We start from the raw sequence: 20,675 nt of genomic DNA, 5'->3' as shown, positions 1-20,675 counted from the left end.
AATGAAAAGGTTTAAACCAAAAGTTTGCTTTGGGAAAAAAAACAGATTATACCAGGTTGGATTTTATGATAATTGTAACCCCGGGGAGTGACACATACAACTGAGGTAAGATCCAAATGCAGGTTTATTCGTCGTCAGGCAATGGTCAATAAAGGTACAAACGGGTATGTGAAGGCAGTCCAGAATCGTAATCAGTAACAAATAGTGTGCGCAATCAGTCTCTGACAATCCTCAGGTGGTGTGAATGTAATCAGTCTAGATGAGTAAGCATGTGTGTCTGGGCGAAGTGCATGTATGAATATGTAGTCCAGAAATGGCGGAATTGTAGTCCATGGTTATTGTTGGTAAAATCCAGCGTTCTTATAGAATACGATCGCTGGTAATCGTGACAATAATATAATATTGCGGTAACACTTTAGTTTAAGTTACAATTCAAACCATTATTTACTCGCTTATTAATTTTGGCATAGTACTCCTGAAAACAAGACAATATTTTTTGCTTGTCGAAAAAAATCTTGATTTAAGAATTTTTAGATATTTATACTAAGACAAAAACTCTAAGAAAAGCATTTTTGTAGTGTACCTACATAGTTAAGATAATAGCTGTTTATTAATGCTTATAAAAAAATTATATTATTTTGCCTCCCTAATCCTACCTAGACCCAATTATTAATAAATATTAATACCAAAGTCTATAGAATACAGAGTAGATGATTTATACCAGGGATGGGCAAACTTGATCCTCGAGATCTGGTGTCCATGCAGAGTTTTGTTCCAACACTAGTCAAACTAATCAGTGTTTTTAAGATCGCTTGAACTCTATAGGGAGGTCTGTTTGAATAGGGTTGGAGCTAAACTATGCAGGACACTGACCCTCCAGGATCAAGTTTGCCCACACCTGATTTATACAAAAAGTAAACTTTCATGCATCCTCTTTCTTCATGTCTAGGTCCAAAATCTCAGTTGAATTCAAGTTTATTTGTATTGCGCTTCTCACAAGAATTATTGTTCATTATCACTAATAAATTTACAGCATAACATTCCTGAGTGTTTTTGTATAGGTTTTTCTGTCCTCCTCCTTGTGTGTACCTCTCTGGACATGGATGGAAAGTCAGACAAGAGCAGCTTAAAGGTCGGTGACCCACGAGAAAGCATCTTCATTCATATTACTGAAACTCCAATACATTCTTATTGTGGATACATACCCATGTCTACATTTCTAGAGAGTGTCTGGCTATTTCTTATATAAAATGAACGCTACGGGACAGTATGACGCTGCCGACAGCTTCTGTTCTTTTTCATGCTACCAGCTGACCGCTTACCTTACCTTACCTTGTGGACAACTTTTCTAGCGTTACAAGTTTACCCAGTGGCTCGCTGCATATGTCTGCATACTTGAGACACAAAGTGGACTTGACCGTGACGACAGGGTTTGAGCACAGTGAAGAACGATTCCCGAAAGTAGATAAAACAAAAGCAATAAATAAATAAACAACAGGCCGAAAACGTGGTGAAATCAAGCGGTATGTATTTCGCTATCTCTAGAAATGTAGACCTGGGTATGTGCCTGCAATGAACCTGGGTTGTGTAACTCACACAAGTTTTTTGTGGGGGTGTGCACAGCATCAGGTCTAAATGAATCGGCTTGTCGGATTTTCGGTTACATGGGTCTGGACAGCTCCAATGATCCACGGACAGACAGTTTCAAGCTGAGCTTTGAGGAGCAGACAGACAAGAAGGTGAGATATTAGCAAAGCACAGCGATCAAAGAGCAGACCGTCTGTCAGGTGCATGAGAGAACATGACCACTGTGTGTACATAAAGATTTGGAGATGAATGAGGATTGCATGCAGGTTTATGTAAGGACAGCTGGAAAATGGGCCTGATTTGTAGTTCCTTTCGGAAGAACATTATCATGAGAAATATCTGTTTAAAGTGGGCCTATTATGCAAAAATCACTTTTATAAGGGGTTTAAACACAGTTGTCTGGCAACAGCCTGCAGAAATAACCAGCTTCTGATGATAAAAATGTATTCATTTTATTTTTTATAATCACACTTGATAAAAACAGTCTGCAGAAACACTATGATCGATATTCTTCCTTTGTAAGTGTCATCAGAGGGGGAAAGCCCCACCCATTAGTGACCATGTCTCCCTCATTAGCAGAGGAGTTAGTCTTTTTGAATATGCCACTATGCTGACACATAGGCATTTGTAGCGCTACCCTCTTTTGAAAAGAGCACAATCTCATTTGAATTTAACACAACAGTTACCAAAACTAAGTCTAAAGAGACCCACATAAAAATACTATAGTCATTTGCTATATAAAAATATTTTTGAACAATACTATAGTAAATTGCAGTATACTCTATACAGTATGGGTGACGCAGTGGCGCAGTAGGTAGTGATAAACTGTAAGAAATACTGTGGTTTACTTACTGTAGTTTTTACTACAGTGAACTGTGGTGTATTGTAGCATAATATTCCCTTTAGTTGTAGAAAATGACAGTATCTGGTCATTTGTTTATATTACTTTAGTTGTTACATTTCTATTGCAACTATACAATCATCACAACGGAAAAATTCAGGTTATTTACTATAGTATGGTTTAAAAACACTTTAGCATTTACTTGCATTTACAACAAAAGTCTTGTTGTCGATCACAGTTGTAAGAGCAGCAAATAATAACTTGACTTCTAGTTGATCATTTGGAAAAGTGTCAGAAGGTCGATTTTTTGTCTGATGAATCTTCTGTTGAGCTGCATCCCAATCATTACAAACACTGCAGAAAACCTATTGGGACCCGCATGGAGCCAAGATTCACACAGGAATCAGTCAAGACTGGTGAAGGAAAAATCATGGTTTGCGGTTACATTCAGTAAGGTGGCGTGTGAGAGATCTGCAGAGTGGATAGCAACATCAATAGCCTGAGGTATCAAAACATTTGTACTGCCCTTTACATTACAAACCACGGCAGAGGGCAAATTCTTCAGCAAGATAGCGCTCCTTCTCGTACTTCAGCCTCCATATCAAAGTTCCTGAAAGCAAAGAAGGTCAAGGTGCTCCAGGATTGGCCAGCCCAGTCACCAGACATGAACATTATTGAGTATGTCTGAGGTAAGATGAAGGAGGTATTAAAGATGAATGCAAAGAATCTTGATGAACTCTGGGAGTCCTGCAAGAACGCTTTCTTTGCCATTCCAGATGACTTTATTAATAAGATATGTGAGTCATTGCAGAGATGTATGGATGCAGTCCTCCAAGCTTATGGGAGTCATACACAATATTCATTCTGTTTCCACTGCAGCATGACTTAATATTCTATACTGTACATTACTTCTGTTAAGTGACATGACTTTTGTCTAAGCAAAGTCAGAGCTTACTGTCCTAATGAAATAATTCAAAAGCAAGGCATGATCATGTTTTATTTTGGTGAAATAAGTGTAATCTAAAGCCCTTTTGCCTTTCAAATAAGCCATTTCTGATACCAAGTGATCAACCAGAAGTCAAGTTATTATTTGTTGTTCCTAAAACTTGGATCGGGGACAGGACTTTGTCAGGTAGTGTAGTTATACGCTTCTCAGGTTTATATTTTAAAAATCCAGTCTGTATAATATCACAAATTATGCTCAGATTTTCAAATAAGTAAAGTCTGCCATCAAAATGCTGAAATTCCAAAATAAAACAAACTGCTCTTCACATTTATTTGTATTCTTTTATGCAGCATTTTAAACATCTGCATTTGTCAGGTCAGTATATAATTCATAATGATCAAAATCATATGATCATTATCATAATCATAATGCTAGGATGCATTATTTGTTTAAAAGATTCAGTAAAGGCTGTAATAATGATTTAAACGTCTTAAAAATAATACTTCTGTTCAGTAAAGACACCCTGAAGATTAATAAAAAAATAGTTGGCAGTACATTAAAGATATGTATAATGTTACCTTAAACACTTTTACATTAAAATGTTACATTTAATTTCAATTACAATATTAAGCAGAGTTTAACAATAAAAGCATCAAATCAGGATACTACAATAACTTCTGACACTGAAAACGGAAGTAATGATGCTGAAAATTTAGTTATATGTCAAATAAATTCAAATACAAAACATTAATTTAAAATTGTAACATTTAGCAAATGCGAAATAAATGCAGCTTTGGTGAAACCTGGTATAGGTCATCTAACTTTTTTTTATTTACTATATATTTTCAGATGTTTGCCTGCGCTAAAACCTTGTACATCTCAGACACAGACAAACGGAAGCACTTCCGCCTGCTGCTACATCTGTTCCACAACGGAGGGCAAGAAATCGGCACGTTCAACAGCAGACTCATTAAAGTCATCTCTAAACCATCGCAGAAGAGACAGTCCATGAAAAACGCCGACCGTGAGTCTGCATTAATGTGCAATTCTGGAGGTCTACATTCCAGTTGACACCAGTGATAAACATTCAGCTCTTTTTTTAAAAGGATATTTCAACCCCAAAAATTGAAATTCTGTCATCATTTACTCTCTACTTGATCCAAAACGTACTTGGAAGAATTTTGGAAACCGGTAGACATTTACTTCTATCATAAGTTTTTCTACTACAGACTTTTATTTTGATTTGAAAAACAAAAAAAAAATTCTATTGTGTTCACCTAAAAATAAACTCATAGAAAAATAAACTCATTGGCTTAGAACCAATTGAGGGCGAGTAAATGATGAGTTAATTTTCATTTTTGTGACACTCTTTATATGGTTCTTTATAGTACTTTTTATAGTACTTTTTTAGAACTATCTTAAGCTGCTTTGACACAATCTATATTGTGAAATGCGCTATTCAAACAAACATGAATTGAAATGAATTGAATTTTCTATATTTTGTGATTCAGGTTTTTTTCCCCAGTTTATTCATGCTTTTGGATTGCATTATAGGACCTTGATCTGTCTTCCAACAACTTGGAACCTTGGAAAGTTCAAAAAGTGACTTTTACTAAAATTGTTAATAGTTTAAAGTGATATATTGTGTTGGTGTTGTATTTTACACTACAAAAACCTTGTAATAAACTGCCAGTACAATTTCTTATTCCTCTATATATTATTTCTTAAACATTATATTATTTCAAACTACTAAAATGTCAATAAAAGTCACTTTGTTAAACTGTAGATTTGAATTTTCAACATCAAAAGTCGACAGAGCAGAGATCAACATCCCATACTGCAATTCACAACCTTAAATAAACGAAACACACTTATGATATTTCGATTTTTACAGTGTATGACGAATCAATTTAGTTTTCTACATATTTTGGAGGGGATTTTTTTCTCTACATTTATGTTTTATTTACATCAAATCAAATATGTGAACACAAAAGCAGTCATAAGTTGACATTTTTGGAAAATGGCATTCATGCATTATCTGAAAGATGAATAAATTCATTTTCCATTGATGTATACTTTATTATGATAAGACCATTTTTGGTTGAGATGCAACTATTTAAATATCTGGAATTATTTTCCTTTAAATTGGGGACGCAGTGGTGCAGTAGGTAGTGCTGTTGCCTCACAGCAAGAAGGTTGCTGGGTCGCAGGTTCGAGCCTTGGCTCAGTTGGCGTTTCTGTGTATAGTTTGCATGTTCTCTCTGCATTCGCTCCGGTTTCCATGCGGTACAGGTGAATTGGGTAGGCTAAATTGTCCGTAGTGTGTGTGTGTGTGTGTGTGTGTGTGTGTGTGTGTGTGTGTGTGCGTGTGTGTGTTTCCCAGAGATGTATTGCGGCTGGAAGGGCATCCGCTGTGTAATAATGTGCTGGATAAGTTGGCGGTTCATTCTGCTGTGGCAACCCTGGATTAATAAAGGGATTAAACCGACAAGAAAGTGAATGAATGAATTTTCCTTTAAATATTCATTCTTTCATTTTCCTTCGGCTTAGTCCCCATTCATCTGGGGTCACCACAGCGGAATGAACCGCCAACTTATCCAGCATATGTTTTACACAGCGGATGTCCTTCCAGCCACAACCCAGTGCTGGGAAACACCCATACACACTCATTCACACTCATAAACTACTACCAATTTAGTTTATTTAATTCACCTATAGCCAGGATAGGCTCATTCTGAAATTGCAGCCCTATACATTTCTGGAGATCACGACTTATGTTGCCAGGAGTACGTATGGCTGCATTTCATTTATAAACCAACGATACAGGGCAGTATGAGGCTGTTCGTTTTCGCTCTTACCAGCTGACTGCTTACCTTCATTTGGACGGCTTTCCCAATGTTACCAGTTTGTCCAGTGGCTCGCCACGTATGTCAGTGGACTTGAGACGCAGAGTTGAGTTGACCACGACGACGAAGTTCAAGTCAGCGAAGAACAGTTCTAAAAAGCGGGTAAGACAAAACAAAAGGCAAGAAATAAAATAAACAAATAAATAACAGGGTGAAAATGTTGTAAAATCTGAAAACGTGGTAAAAATCTGGCGAAGGGCTTTTCTTTTTCTGGATTGCTTTTAAAAACACTGTTGGTTTAGGGAAGTGGGTGGGCGGGTCAGTCAGTGCTTTCGAAAAACACTATTGGTTTGGTTTAGAGGAGGGTGGGTCAGTCGATCAGTAATTCAGTCAGTCGACAGCGGCCTCTGGTGGGTTTAAGTGAGAACAGCAGGCACAAATGGCACTCGCGAGAGAAATTTAAGATCTTAAAAAGTGTACACAGCAGCTTCTGGTGGATTCACGAAAACAAAAACTGCAAAAAAAAAAAACTTCTGGGACGTGTTTGGCGCTCTCCAGAAATGTACATAGCGATACATTTTCAGAATGAGCCTGGGTTGCCTATAATGCATGTCTTTGGGCTGTGGGGGAAGTCAGAGCACTCAAAGGAAACCCACACAAACATATAGAGAACATGTAAACTCCACACAAAAACGTCCTAACCACTAAGCCCCAGTAAAAAATTTACAGCATATATTAATAGAACTTGATCTTTACTTAACTTTCCAATGGAACCTAATGTCAGGCCGATATCAACGTACAACCTAAAAATAACCAAATATCAACATCTGATGATGTTACAGCTTGAGGTTGTGTGGACTTTACCACTATAACGTCTATCAAAAGTACAATTGATCATTTTAACCCACACACTCCACAAAATGCAACGTTCCACACAATTCGATCATATTGTCCCAACACAAATTAATTAACATAGTTTTACATACAAGTTTTCCCAATAAAATCTCAAGAATTGTGTTGTTTCAGGTCATTTTACATAGGTAGTTTTAACAAGCAGCACAAATAAGTTTTTGAGTGTACAATGTATTGCCAAGACTGGTTTTGTGGTCCAGGGTCACAAATGACTCTACTCTGACAAAGAGCCATTACATAAACGGGTCAGCCAGTGTAGAAACCATACCCCTGTAAGTTTGTGTTGGTGTGTTTGCATGTCTTTGTATATGATTGGTGTCACCCAGCAGCCATTGCCACAGGAGTCAGACGTTTGACCTTTACCCTTCAGATCCTAAAGCACACACTAAAAGGGCATCTTCTGTTGACATTGACTGCTGGATCCACAGAAAGAAAGAAAGAGGCGCTTGACTTCTGAGAGCCGCAGTCAAGTGACGGTGAATTCCTCACTGTCCCGTGGGAGAGACTGACAATGAGACAAAGTTCTGGAAAAAGCACAGACTTTCAGTAGTAGATCAGTCATTCATGTTTGCCTTCTGCAACACGCATGTATAGATGTCAGAGGGAGTTTAAATTATCGTGGTGTTTGTTTTATTTGCCTATAGCTTTGCTTTTTCTAAAACTTTCTAAAAATGTGTGTTTGTTTCTCAGTGTGTATCTCCTCAGGCTCAAAAGTGTCATTGTTTAACCGATTGCGGTCGCAGACGGTCAGTACACGGTACCTCGCGGTGGAAGACGGGGCTTTTGTTGCCAGCGCAAGACAGTGGACTGCTTTCACTGTTAATTTAGGTCTGGATGCAGTGCTTATTTCATTTTATATACAATTTTATTTCAGTTATTCATACACTCAAATCTTTGACCCTACCAGAAAGATGTCTGGAAACCCATTGTCTCGCAGAGAAATCTGATATATGGCGATATATGAACATTAGCTATTATATTTGAGGATTATAAGATTATAGATACTATATTTGAACACATGTAAATAAATGTAAATCCATTGGTTGAAAATATATATGTAAACGACCATATCTGTTTTGAAATATACACTCACCAGCCACTTTATTAGGTACACCTTTCTAACTGCTTGTTAACGCAAATTCTTAATCAGCCAATCACATGGCAGCAACTCAATGCATTTAGCCATGTAGACATTGTCAAGACGATCTGCTGCAGTCCAAACCGAGCATCAGAACGAGGAAGAAAGATGATTTAAGTAACTTTGAAAGTCATTGGCGCCGGACGTTCCCAGAGATGGGTTGCGGCTGGAAGGGCATCCGCTGCGTAAAAACTTGCTAGATGAGTTGGCGGTTCATTCCACTGTGGTAACCCCGGATTAATAAAAGCACTAAGCCAACAAGCAAATGAATGAATCAATGAATGGTGCCAGACGGGCTGGTCTGAGTATTTCAGGAATTGAAGATCTACTGGGATTTTCACGCAAAACCATCATTAGGGTTTACAGAGAATGGTCCAAAAAGGAGAAAATATCCAGTAATTGGCAGTTCTGTGGGCGCAAATGCCTTGTTGATGCCAGAGGTCAGAGGAGAATGGCCAGACTGGTTCAAGTAGATAGAAAAGCAACAGTAACTCAAATAACCATTCATTACAACCAAGGTATGCAGAAGAGCATCTGAATGCACAACAGCAGAAGACCACACCAGGAGCCACTCCTGTCAGCTAAGAACAGGAATCTGAGGCTACAATTTGCACAGGCTCACTAAAATAAAACAATAGAAGATTGGAAAAACGTTGCCTGGCCTGATGAGTCTCGATTTCTGCTGCAACATTTGGATGGTAGGGTCAGAATTTGGCGCCAACACCATGAAAGCATGGATCCATCCTGCCCTATATCAACGGTTTAAGCTGGTGGTGGTGGTGTAATGGTGTGGGGGATATTTTCTTGGCACATTTTGGACCCATTAGTACCAATTTTGCATTGAGCATTCCTTTATGACCAAAGAGTGCCCATATTCTGATGGCTACTTCCAGCAGGATAACGCGCCAGTGTGAATCATCTCAGACTGGTTTCTTTAACATAACAATGAGTTCACTGTACTCAAATGGCCTCCACAGTCACCAGAACATACAACTCCAATACAGCACCCTTGGGATGTGGTGGAATGGGAGATTCATATCATGGATGTGTAGCCAACAAATCGACAGCAACTGCGTGATGCTATCATGTCAATATGGACCAAAATCTCTGAATATTTCCAGTATCTTAACTCGCTACTGGTAATGTACCCAGTAAAGTGGTCGGTGAGTGTATGTTTGTATGCATTTATGACATATACTGTATATATATATATATATATATATATATATATATATATATATATATATATATATATATATATATATATATATATATGTATATATATATGTATATATATATATGTATATATATATGTATATATATATATATATATATATATATATATATATATATATATATATATATATATATATATATATATATATATAGTATACAAATTTCAAACATGAACATTTATGTCATATACAGTTGAAGTAATTTATTTTATCTTTGCCATGATGACAGTAAATTATATTTGACTAGATATTTTTCAGGACACTTCAATACAGCTTAAAGTGACATTTAAATGCTTAACTTGGTTAATTAGGTTAACTAGGCAGGTTATGGTAATTAGGCAAGTTATTGTATAACGATGGTTTGTTTTGTAGACTATCGAGAAAAAAATTTACTTAAGGGGGCTAATAATTTTGTCCCAAAAATGTTTTTTTTTTAATAAAGAAATATTATCAGACATACTGTGAAAATTTCCTTGCTCTGTTAAACATTTGGGAATTTTTTAAAAAAGAAAAAAAAATCAAAGGGGAGCTAATAATTTTGACTTCAACTAGTTGCATTTGTTTCTATATATTATATTTCAATATGGGCTTAAACCACTCAATGGTGAAACTTAAACAGTCCAAGTAGAATTATAATAAAACTGTGAATTCTGTTCATTTTATTAGGACTGTTTAGTTTCACCTTGTGAAAGACCTAAGTGGTTTAAGTCAGTGGTTTTTCTCGCAAAGTAAAGTCAACTATTTGGGTCAAGAGTGTACATACAATGTTTACATCTGTGAGACGCATTATGTAGAATAACTATAAGCCAGACTGAATCAGTGGACTTTTTCTTTTGTTTTTGCTATTTTAGCACAAAATGTTGTAAACAATCTGCTGTGGATTATGCAGAATGATTTTGAGAGTAGCTGAAAATTTAACACAAACCCAAGGTCTCTCAAATACAGCAATACATCCACTAACAGACAGAAAATATTACTTTACAAATGATATTGTACATAACTAACCTAAACATTCGCATATTTTTTTGCAATATTTCTGAAAACTGAATAAATACATATTTATTATGCACATTTAAATAAGTAAACAAATAGATTAAACGATGGGCTCAAAACTGGGGAGATTTCTGCAGATTGTTTGTGATTCAGTCTGGGCTTATACTGTAAAAGAATCCTGGTTGCCTTAAATTTTTAAGCTGAATCAAATTAACCTTAGTCCATTTAACTTATATTTTGTTAAAACTGCTTGCAAACCTTACAAAATTAAGTTAGAACATGATTAACTTAGTTAATAATGTACTAAAAACATATGCTGTCATAAATGATTGGGTCCCACTTTATATTAAGTGTCCTTAACTACTACGTACCTGCATCAAAAAATAAATACAATGTACTTACTGTGTTCATAATGTATTTGAGAACACTTGTGGTGTTTTTGAGTTGGGATAGAGGTTGGGTTATGGACAGGTTTGCTGGTCTGGGTAGGTTTAAGGGTGGGTTAAGGTGTAAGGGATGGTCAACAGTGTATTTACAAATGTAATTAGAAGTTAATAACATATGTATTTACATACAGGTATTTAATCAAGCAGAATTTCACAATATATACATGTATTTACACAATAAGTACATTGTAACAAACTATTAATTCATGTGTACATAGTACATAATATTATACATAATAGTTAAGGCCACTTAATATAAAGTGGGACCAATAATTGTTTATTTTTTTAGTGTAGTAATAACTGAATGCAAATTATGCATTTATATGCAGAGAATAAATTTGAAAAGAGCATACACCACATATGTAACATTTTCTAATAGGCTTTATCTATGCTAGGCTTTTCTACACCCCCCTTATCACATAGGAAACATTTTACAGAAGTATCCATTAATCCATAAGCATATGCACAGATCCATTACTGTATATTGTAGTGACAAATTAACCGTTCGCCACAGTAGCTAAATAAACCCAGACAAATCTACAAACGGCTAGCTCAATTGGTCATAATCCATGTAGAACGTCCAGCGTAAATAAGCTCTCACAAATGCCTCGCTGCATTTGAGCGTAAGATCAGTTTTCCAGTACACTCAAGTTGACATTTCTCAAAAAAAAGAGAGATAAAAAATATAAACACTCAATTGTAAATGTCAGCAACATGTGTTGAGCAGCTGGTATAAATGCAGCATAAGTGCATTTAACCCCTGTACAGAACCCAAGGCCCAGTCCTGGTCTGAGTGGGGTCTGTTTTTCTTTCTCGCCCCCTACAGCGCTTTACCATAATACTCAATCTGTTTCTTCGCAGTGGAGGAGACGCAGGCCGCGCACAGTGAATACACAATGTGTGAGAGCTACATCTGCTACGGCTGTGTGGTTCAGCTGGTCTGCACTGACTCCGGAGTGGCACTGCCACCAATGGTATGCAAATATCGAATGTTTTTGTTTCTCATGCTTGTTTTTGCATACTGAGATCTGCATCCCAATTTGCATACTAAATTGTCCTAAATAGTATTCGAAAATAGAATGAGTATTCAATTCAATTCATCTTTATTTCTATAGTACTTTTACTATATAGATTTATTCAAAGCAGCTTCACATAGAAGATTTTAGTGTCAGTTTAGTTTTCAGGGTTTAAGTTTAGTTCAGTTCAGTGTGGTTTAATATTCACTGCTGAGAGTCCAAACACTGAAGAGCAAATCCATCGATGTGCAGCTCTACAAGTCCCGAGCCTTGCAAGCCAGTGGCAACAGCGGCGAGGAAATTCCTTCTCTGATTGGTGAAAGTGAAGGATAAAAAACCTTGAGAGAAACCAGGCTCATTTGGGCACAACCATTTCTCAAATGGCCAAATGTCTTGTGCAGAGCTGCAGTCTAAGCACCAGAGGCTGGAGAATGCTGGACGTCAGCGAAGACTCGTCTGTCCCTGGAGTTTCATACATACTCTTCTGTTACACACTTAAAGGTTCAGGACACCCTGGAGAACTTTTTCTTATATATTAACAGATTTGTGTGTGTTGAGCTTCAGTTAAGACAATGTTAGCACCTGTCAGCTTTAATTGTGGGGAAAACTGGATAATTTTGAGCTTTTGTCTGCTAATTTCAGCTTCCGGGTTTAAAACGATTTTTGGGGAGGGATCAAAATCAGCGACGTAGCGCAGATATGCAAGTGCAATGATGACGCGTCGGTTTCTCATTATTCAAGGTGGAGTTTCCTTATCCTATGAGAAGAGCCTGCTGCTTAATTATTCATGAGAGCATGACAGCACGCGCTTTCCGAAGGCAAGGCAGACGCAGACCTGCCAGACCAGTGCCATGCTCAAGCTGTGAGACACGGACCCACGGGCACGCAGTAGCCGTTTAGGCTCCTATGTGTTTGTTTCCATGATCCACGGGGTTTGTTGCATGTTTTCCCAGCGATCCTGTCAGGGCCGATCATACAGCAAAGCTGTGTGTGTGATGCAAGCATTTTTGTCAGGAGAGCAGTACGAGAATTGGAGAATGGCGGATTTTGTCTTGTATCAGGAGTTCATTCACATTCAGACACATAGCCGTGCTGCTGTGTTCGCCTAAATCCTCCAGATTACCAGCAGGACTAATGGTTAAAATAGACAGGTCAGGAGACCTGCTGCACTGAGTCTGCATTTAGATCTATGATTCAGACCCGGGGATTGAGGGTATATGAAATTACGAATAACAAATGTAGCAGGGCATTAAATCACTGTTCATTTCTTTGCATTTTAACTTTGTAAACTATAAACTCATGCGTGTCCTCACGGTTTGTCTCAATTTGTGAGTTAACTGACATCAACAGTTGTTTGCTTCCCTTCTCTCCTGCTGGCCACGCCCACTCCTGCCCGATGCTCGCGCCCATTAATCATGCATCTTTTGAAAAAATTCTGAAGTAGACTTTAACCGAAAGTGGGGGGTGTCATGGCCCTTTAAAGTATAAGAATATTAAAATTTTGAATTGGTATGCAGCAACAGTGTTTAAAATGTGTGATTTCTGTGACATCAGCAAAAACACTCAGAGCCTAGCAATCACTTCAAACACCCTAGTAACCACTCACAAAACCAATGCAACCAAAGTGCAACTTAGAAACAGCTTAGTAGCCACATAGAACGACACTAGCAACATAAATGCAAACTAACAACCACTTAAAACACCTTAGCAACAGCCTAGCAACTGGGTTGTCATGGTACTGAAATTCATTCGATACTGAAATTTTAAAAACATCCATTTCCTGCAAACATTTGAGCGCTGTTGAGCACGTTCTTAAACAGTGCTGATTTGCTATTGTGTTCACATGCTCAACAGAAATGACTGTGATTGGTCATGGCCTGTGAAGGTCATAAGTTCACCGAACTCACTGATGTTTTCTGTGTATAACCACAGATATAAGGACATTGGAGCATTTTAAAGACGCTATTCATCAGTGGATCGCTTGTATGTCAGCTTATAGACAAACCAGCTTACCGACGTGACTTTAAAACGCTCCAGTGTCCCTGTATCTGTAGTTGCACTCAAAAACAGTGCTGAGTTCGCTGAACTGATGTTTAAGAACATGCTCAACAGAGCCCAAATGTTAGCGGGAAATGGACGTTTTTTAAATTTCAGTATCAATTGGTACCGAATTCCAGGATCGAGACAACCCTACTAGCAATTACTCACAACACTGTAACAACCAACCAAAGGAACCACCTATAACTACTTTGAACACACTACCAACCAAAATACAACCTAACAGTCTAGAAACCAGTTACAACCCTCCAGTAACCGTAGTACAACCTAGCAACCACATTTTGAGTTTAGTCTCTTCGTTTGTGGGTTAAATTCACTTCACACTAGATGCAGATTTGCGTCGTGGGCGGGGCTTCTGTCTCTAGCTTTTTTGCTCAATGGCTAACATGGATTTTATTGAGAGAATAGCTGTGCTTATGTCCTTTAGGAAGGCTAAAAAACAGCGTATATTAGATCGGCACCGTGTCCGAGTCCTCTAGACCCATTCAGAGGTGCACACAGCTCTGTGAGTTCATCAACTCCTCCAGAAACTGTGCCTGGATGATAGAGGCTTTCAGCAGTGCATCAGACTGATTCAAGCCCAGTTTGATGAGCTGTTGTCCAGTGTTGGCAAGAGGATTTCCTCTCACGACACCAACAACAGGCACTACATTTTAATCACGCCCCTACAAAAGCAAGCTCCTGATTGGTTAACGCAGCACAAATGTCCACTAAGGTTTAAATTTTCCAACTCAAGTGATTCACGCGAAACGTGCGATACACGTGTTAATCGCATGAAATTCATTCACAAAATGTCTGTTCGCAGCTACTTAACATGTAAATCACTCACGCTTGACGCTTCCCCTGTGATTGGTGTGAACGCAGCATTAGAACACCTCTGCAAAAAAATAGCAACAGTCTAGAATCCACAAGTACAACAACATTCTGTTATCATTTACTCAGCTTTTATTTGTTCTAAACTGTAATGAAATGAAGATATTTTGAAGAAAGCTGGAAACCCGTAACCATTGACTTCCACAGTATTTGTTTTTCCTACTATGTAAGTCAGTGGTTACAGGTTTCCAGCATTCTTTAAAATATCTTCATTTGTGTTCAACAGAAGAAAGAAACTCATAAAGATTGGGAAACTTGAGAGTTAGTAAATAGTGAGAATTTTTTGGGGTGAATTTTTTGGGGTGAACTATGCCTTTAAGCTGGAGTATGCACATACTGTGATGTTTTTAAATGGGTTGCTTTATGTGCCAATGTTTAGTTATTTCATGCAGAAACGTGTAAAACAAATGAGTGTTTATATTTCAGCTATTTTTTTCTTCCATGCCTCTAAAGTCGATTCCATACAAATTTCCATCCCTGTGGTGTTTTTTGGAAGCCGGTCTGCTACCAGCCTGCGTCACAATTTGCTGATAAAGCACGTGATCAAAATGCCAAGGACGACGTATAATACCACATTTAGCAGACAAGCAAATAGAACAAACCGTCAGTGTGTTGTTTTAGTTGTTGAAAGTGCTGACTGTTTTATTTTGGTTTGCAAGCATGGATTTGAAGCCGTCATGCAGCAGGACGTTTGCTCGTGTGCTGGAGGAGAATGAACAGTCAGGCATATTGTGCTGCACAGGTGCTGCAAGGGGGGGCGGCCGCATGAGGCCAGGTGCAGTGGGGCATGAGACAAGGATGATCGCTCTATTTTTAAGTCTGCTTATCACTGCAGAACAAGAGTTTCTTACTTAGAGTTTTGTATTATTTCTAGTCCAAATATCTAACAATTCTTAAATCAAGAAGCGTTTTAAATATAAGGAAAAATATTGTCTTGTTTTCACAAATAATATGTCAAAATTAAATGAGTTTTTTCTTTAAACAAGTAACAATGAAGTAAGCATATTAGTCTTGTTTTCGCTTTGTTTTTTATGGAATAAAGGGGCGCTTTAAGAAATTGTATTTTTAAGAATACAAACAACAACAAATACTTAACACGATAGCTGCTACTTAACAAACATTTCTTAGTATGTACACTACCTGACATAATAACAACTCCTAGTTGATCATTGGAAAAGTGACAGAAGGTCATTTTTCAGATGAATCTTCTGTTGAACTGCATCCCAATCATAACAAATACTGCAGAAGACCTATTGGGACCCGTGTGGACCCAAGATTCTCACAGAAATCAGTCAAGTTTTTTAGTACGTTTAGTATGGGGGCTTGCAAGAGATCTGCAGAGTGGATGGCAACATTAACAGCCTGAGGTATCTGCGCTGCCCATTACAATACAAATCACAGGAGAGGGCAAATTCTTCAGCAGGATAGCGCTCCTTCTCATACTTCAGCCTCCACATCAAAGTTCCTGAAAGCAAAGTACGTCAAGATGCTTCAGGACTGGACAGCCCAGTCACCAGAAATGAACATTATTAAGCATGTCTGGAGTAAGATGGAGGAGGCATTAAAGATGAATCTAAAGAATCTTGATGAACTCTGGGAGACTTTATTAATAAGTTTTTAGAGTCATTGCAGAGATGTATGGATGCAGTCCTCCAAGCTCCATGGAGTCATACACTATATTCATTCTGTTTCCACTGCAGCATGACTTATACTGTACATTATTTTTGTTAAGTGACACGCACTTTTGTCTAAGCAAAGCCAGACTTTACTGTTCTTAAATAATGAAAAATCAAGACATGATCATGTTTTATATTGGTGAAATAAGCATAATCTTGCCTTTCAAATAAGCCACTTCTGATACCAAATGATCAACTAAAAGTCAATACATTATTTGTTGTTCCTAAAACTTGGAAAGGCAACAAGATTTTGTCAGGTAGTGTATATAAGCCAGGGGTGTGGCGCAGTAGGTAGTGCTGTCGCCTCACAGCAAGAAGGTCGCTGGGTTGCTGGTTCGAACCTCGGCTCAGTTGGCGTTTCTGTGTGGAGTTTGCATGTTCTGCCTTTGCGTGGGTTTCCTCCGGGTGCTCTGGTTTCCCCCACAGTCCAAAGACATGCGGTACAGGTGAATTGGGTAGGCTAAATTGTCCGTAGTGTATGTGTGTGTGGATGTTTCCCAGAGATGGGTTGCGGGTGGAAGGGCATCCGCTGCGTAAAAACTTGCTGGATAAGTTTGTGGTTTATTCCGCTGTGGTGACCCCGTATTAATAAAGGGCCTTAGCTGACAAGAAAATGAATGAATATAAGCCATAATTTATTTTTTATTTCTATGGAGAAATTTTATAATTTAAAAAATCTAAATAAACTCTTTTTTTTTAATTTATGTGCCCTGCACTGTAAACAAAAAACAAACAAAAAAAAATTTATGAAGACATAAGCTTTTTAAGTTAACTTATTTTAAAAAGCCAATCAGGTCCCAGCTTTATTTTAAAGTTATGCAAATTTTAAGTTGATGTTTTAAGTTTGTATGTTTGAAATAACTGAAACATTACTGAAATTGATTTAATTAAAAAAGTGTAAGGCAGGAACACATTTTTGTGCTAACCAAAATAACAGGATTTTATTGTTTGATGATGAGCCTGGAATTAACCGTCCAATCAAATGAGACCCAACAATAGCAAAACCCAACCATAACAAACCAATCAATTCACAACCTGCAAAATAAAGGATATCATTAAAAAACACATTACCAAGAAGAAAGTTGCCAATGTTTCCTGATTCTAATACAAACCTACAGCATTCAGTGTGAAAATGGCCAAAATTCAACAACAAAATTTTTTAAAACACATTACATTCCCTAGTGTAAATTCCATTGCCTACCTGTGAGTCAGCTTAATGCATGTTAATACCTGATGTAAACAGGGCCTGTGTCATATTAGGGAAGAAAATATATTGCAACTTTAAATTCATGTTTTCTCTAATAAGGATGTTAAAGTGTCAAAACAATTTTCAGCAATAATTTCTCTCTTCTTTTCTTGTAGGTAATTCGTAAAGTGAACAAGCAGCAGGCATGTCTAGACGTGGATGAACCTGTTTCTCAGCTTCATAAATGTGCTTTCCAGTTCCGAGGCAGCGACCACATGTACCTGTGCCTGTCTAATGAAAAAATCATACAGTTCCAGGTGACTTTTAGATATCAACTTTGACTTCATATGGCTCTGGTTTGGGTAACATGGTGGCTCAGTGGTTAGCAATGTTGCCTCACAGTAAGAAGGTCGCTGGTTGGAGTCCCGGCTGGGCCGATTGGAATTTTTATGTTGAGTTTGCATGTTCTCATGTTGGCATGGGCCATAGTGTATGTGTGTGAATGGTATGTGTATGGATGTTTCCCAGTACTGGATTGCACCTGGATTCGCTGTGTAAAACTTTTTCTGGATAAGTTGGCGGTTCATTCCGCTGTGGCGAACCCCTGATGAATAAAGGACTAAGCCGAAGGAAAATGAATGGTTCTGGTTTCCCTCACAGTCCAAAGACGTGCTGTTTAGGTGAACTGGGTAAACTAAATTGGCCGTAGTGTATGAGTGTGTGTGGAGGTGAGTGTATGTGGGTGTTTCCCATCACTGAGGGTTCACGAGTGAGGTCCTGTCCACACGGACAGAGGTATTTTCAAAACTGTACTTTTTTCTATGCCGTTTCTCTGTTTGTCCACACAAAAACGCAGTGTCAGGTGTCTGAAACCGATACTTTATGAAAACTCCGGCTAGGAGTTTTCTCCTTTGTGATTGGCCAACACGCTTGGGTTCGGACCAAACATGGACGTTTTTGCATCAAAATTACGCACATTTGCAATAAGTGTGGGCTTTATTTATAAACTCATTTTGAGAGAATCACGTACTTATGATCAACACAGCTGGCTCCTCATTAGCTCCGTAATCTACACTATTAGATGATTACTGAAGCATTATAAATCACTCCAGTTATCTTCGTCTTGAAGCTTCACCCCCTTCCACCCCTACTCCCCCCCTCCTTTTTTCTGATCGGGCAACACGGTTTTCCAGTGGCTAGCACTGTTGCCTCACACAAGAACACCGCTGGTCCAACCTCCTATCAGGCTGGTCTGTGTTTCTGTGCGGAGTTTACATGTTCTCCCTGTGTTCGCGTGGGTTTCCCCCGGGTTCCCTGGTTTCCTCCCACCGTCCAAAAACATAAACCATAGCAATCGACTAAACCAAGTTATCACCTAAGACAACCTTAGTTTACACTTCTAACACGATGACAAGCAGGGGAGTTCTCGAGACCTACCTGAGCTCCAACTCTCCTCTCACCCTTCTAAGGGAGGGAGCCCCGGGCTCGAGGATATTACGAGCTCAGGGCTCTCTCCCGGGACAGCATGCCAAATACGCTTTATTGATTATCAGCTAAGTGTGATCTCTTGAAATGCGAATGTGCATAATTATTCAGAGGGGATTGTCTTCAGCCTTACTGATAATGTTCAGGCCACTTGCCTAGATCTGGGCTGCTTATCTGCCTTCAAATCCCCCTGTGTCCACAATCTGGGTGTCATCCTAGATGCGTCACTGAAACTAGACAAACGGATCAGTTCAGTTATTGGCTCCAGTTTTTATCAACTCCGTTTGCTGTCTAAAGTCAAACATTTCTTAAATCCCACCACTCTAGAGATGGCTGTCCACGCTTTTATTACATCACGGTTAGACTACTGCAATGCACTTTACTGTGGCATTTCCACTGCTACATTTTTTCAGACATTTCTCTTGTCTTAATTCTATTTTTTTACATTTCTGGCTTTTTATTTTTACGTTGTCTTTTGTACAGCACTTTGTTCAGTCTTGTGAATGTTTTTTAATGCGCTCTATAAATAAATTGAACTTGAACTTGAAATGCATTGCATATTTTGTGTTGTTCGCTTCCGGGGGACGATAATCTGCCTCTTTTCTCACATATGCATTGGCTTGTATGCAATTTACTCATGCAAATTCCTTGCAAAGTGGAAATGTATTTATCTGTTTGGTGTAAACCCCGATTAAAATTGTCATTATCGCCCCTTGTTGGTTCGGCGTGTGCATTTTTGCATTTTGATGTGGACGGAGACTTTTAAAAAACGAATCAGGGAAAAACTCTGTTTGGAAAAATACCCATTTACTTGTGGACATGGCCTTAATATAGTCTCAATGCTGAAAGGATGTCTGCTGCAAAAAAATATATGCAAGAGTAATTGGTGATTCATTCTGCTATGGCAAACCTTGATAAATAAGGGATTAAGCTGAAGGAAAGTGTGAGTGAGTGATATGAAAATTGTGTCAACGTTTATTCATCCTCATGTCAACCCTGCAGGCCTCTCCATGCCCTAAAGAGAGTAATAAGGTGTCATTGAATGATGGATCCTGCTGGACGATTATTGGAACAGAGGTGGTTGAATACAGCTTCAGTGAGAGTCTCACCGGTCATCCTGCAACCATCAGCCCTGTGCCTGTTATCAGCGGACTGGAGGTCAGACATCAATGCTTTTTTTGTAGATTTAAAGGGATAGTTCATCCAAAAATACAATTTCCTCACCATTTCCTCACACAAGTGATTGTAAATGTTTATAAGTTTCTTATCTTATGTCAAATACAAAACAAGATATCCTAAAGAATGCTGGAAAAAAAGCTGTCAATGGCAGTTTTTTGTTTCTTCTTCAGTATACAGTATAAATATGTAGGGTTCCACTCAATTCATTCATGTTGTCCCTACACAAATTGATTAAGTTAACTTAAACAATTTTAAGTG

At 38.2% G+C, this 20,675-nt stretch overlaps 1 protein-coding gene across 1 annotated transcript in view; it reads left to right on the top strand.

Moving 5' to 3' along the window:
- Window positions 1-20,675, top strand: part of rbpjl (recombination signal binding protein for immunoglobulin kappa J region-like) — a 31,375-nt gene that overhangs the window by 401 nt on the left and 10,299 nt on the right. Inside the window, exons 2-8 of the mRNA XM_021477361.3 lie at window positions 1,062-1,132; window positions 1,624-1,739; window positions 4,224-4,398; window positions 7,823-7,960; window positions 11,806-11,918; window positions 17,930-18,070; window positions 20,241-20,396. Coding sequence (XP_021333036.2) covers window positions 1,062-1,132; window positions 1,624-1,739; window positions 4,224-4,398; window positions 7,823-7,960; window positions 11,806-11,918; window positions 17,930-18,070; window positions 20,241-20,396 — 910 coding nt within the window. The remainder of the gene's footprint in view (window positions 1-1,061; window positions 1,133-1,623; window positions 1,740-4,223; window positions 4,399-7,822; window positions 7,961-11,805; window positions 11,919-17,929; window positions 18,071-20,240; window positions 20,397-20,675) is intronic.

Source organism: Danio rerio, chromosome 6 (genome assembly GCF_049306965.1).
Source record: "Danio rerio strain Tuebingen ecotype United States chromosome 6, GRCz12tu, whole genome shotgun sequence".
Classification (NCBI taxonomy): Eukaryota; Metazoa; Chordata; class Actinopteri; order Cypriniformes; family Danionidae; genus Danio; species Danio rerio.
This window is presented reverse-complemented; position numbering and strand designations above follow the sequence as displayed.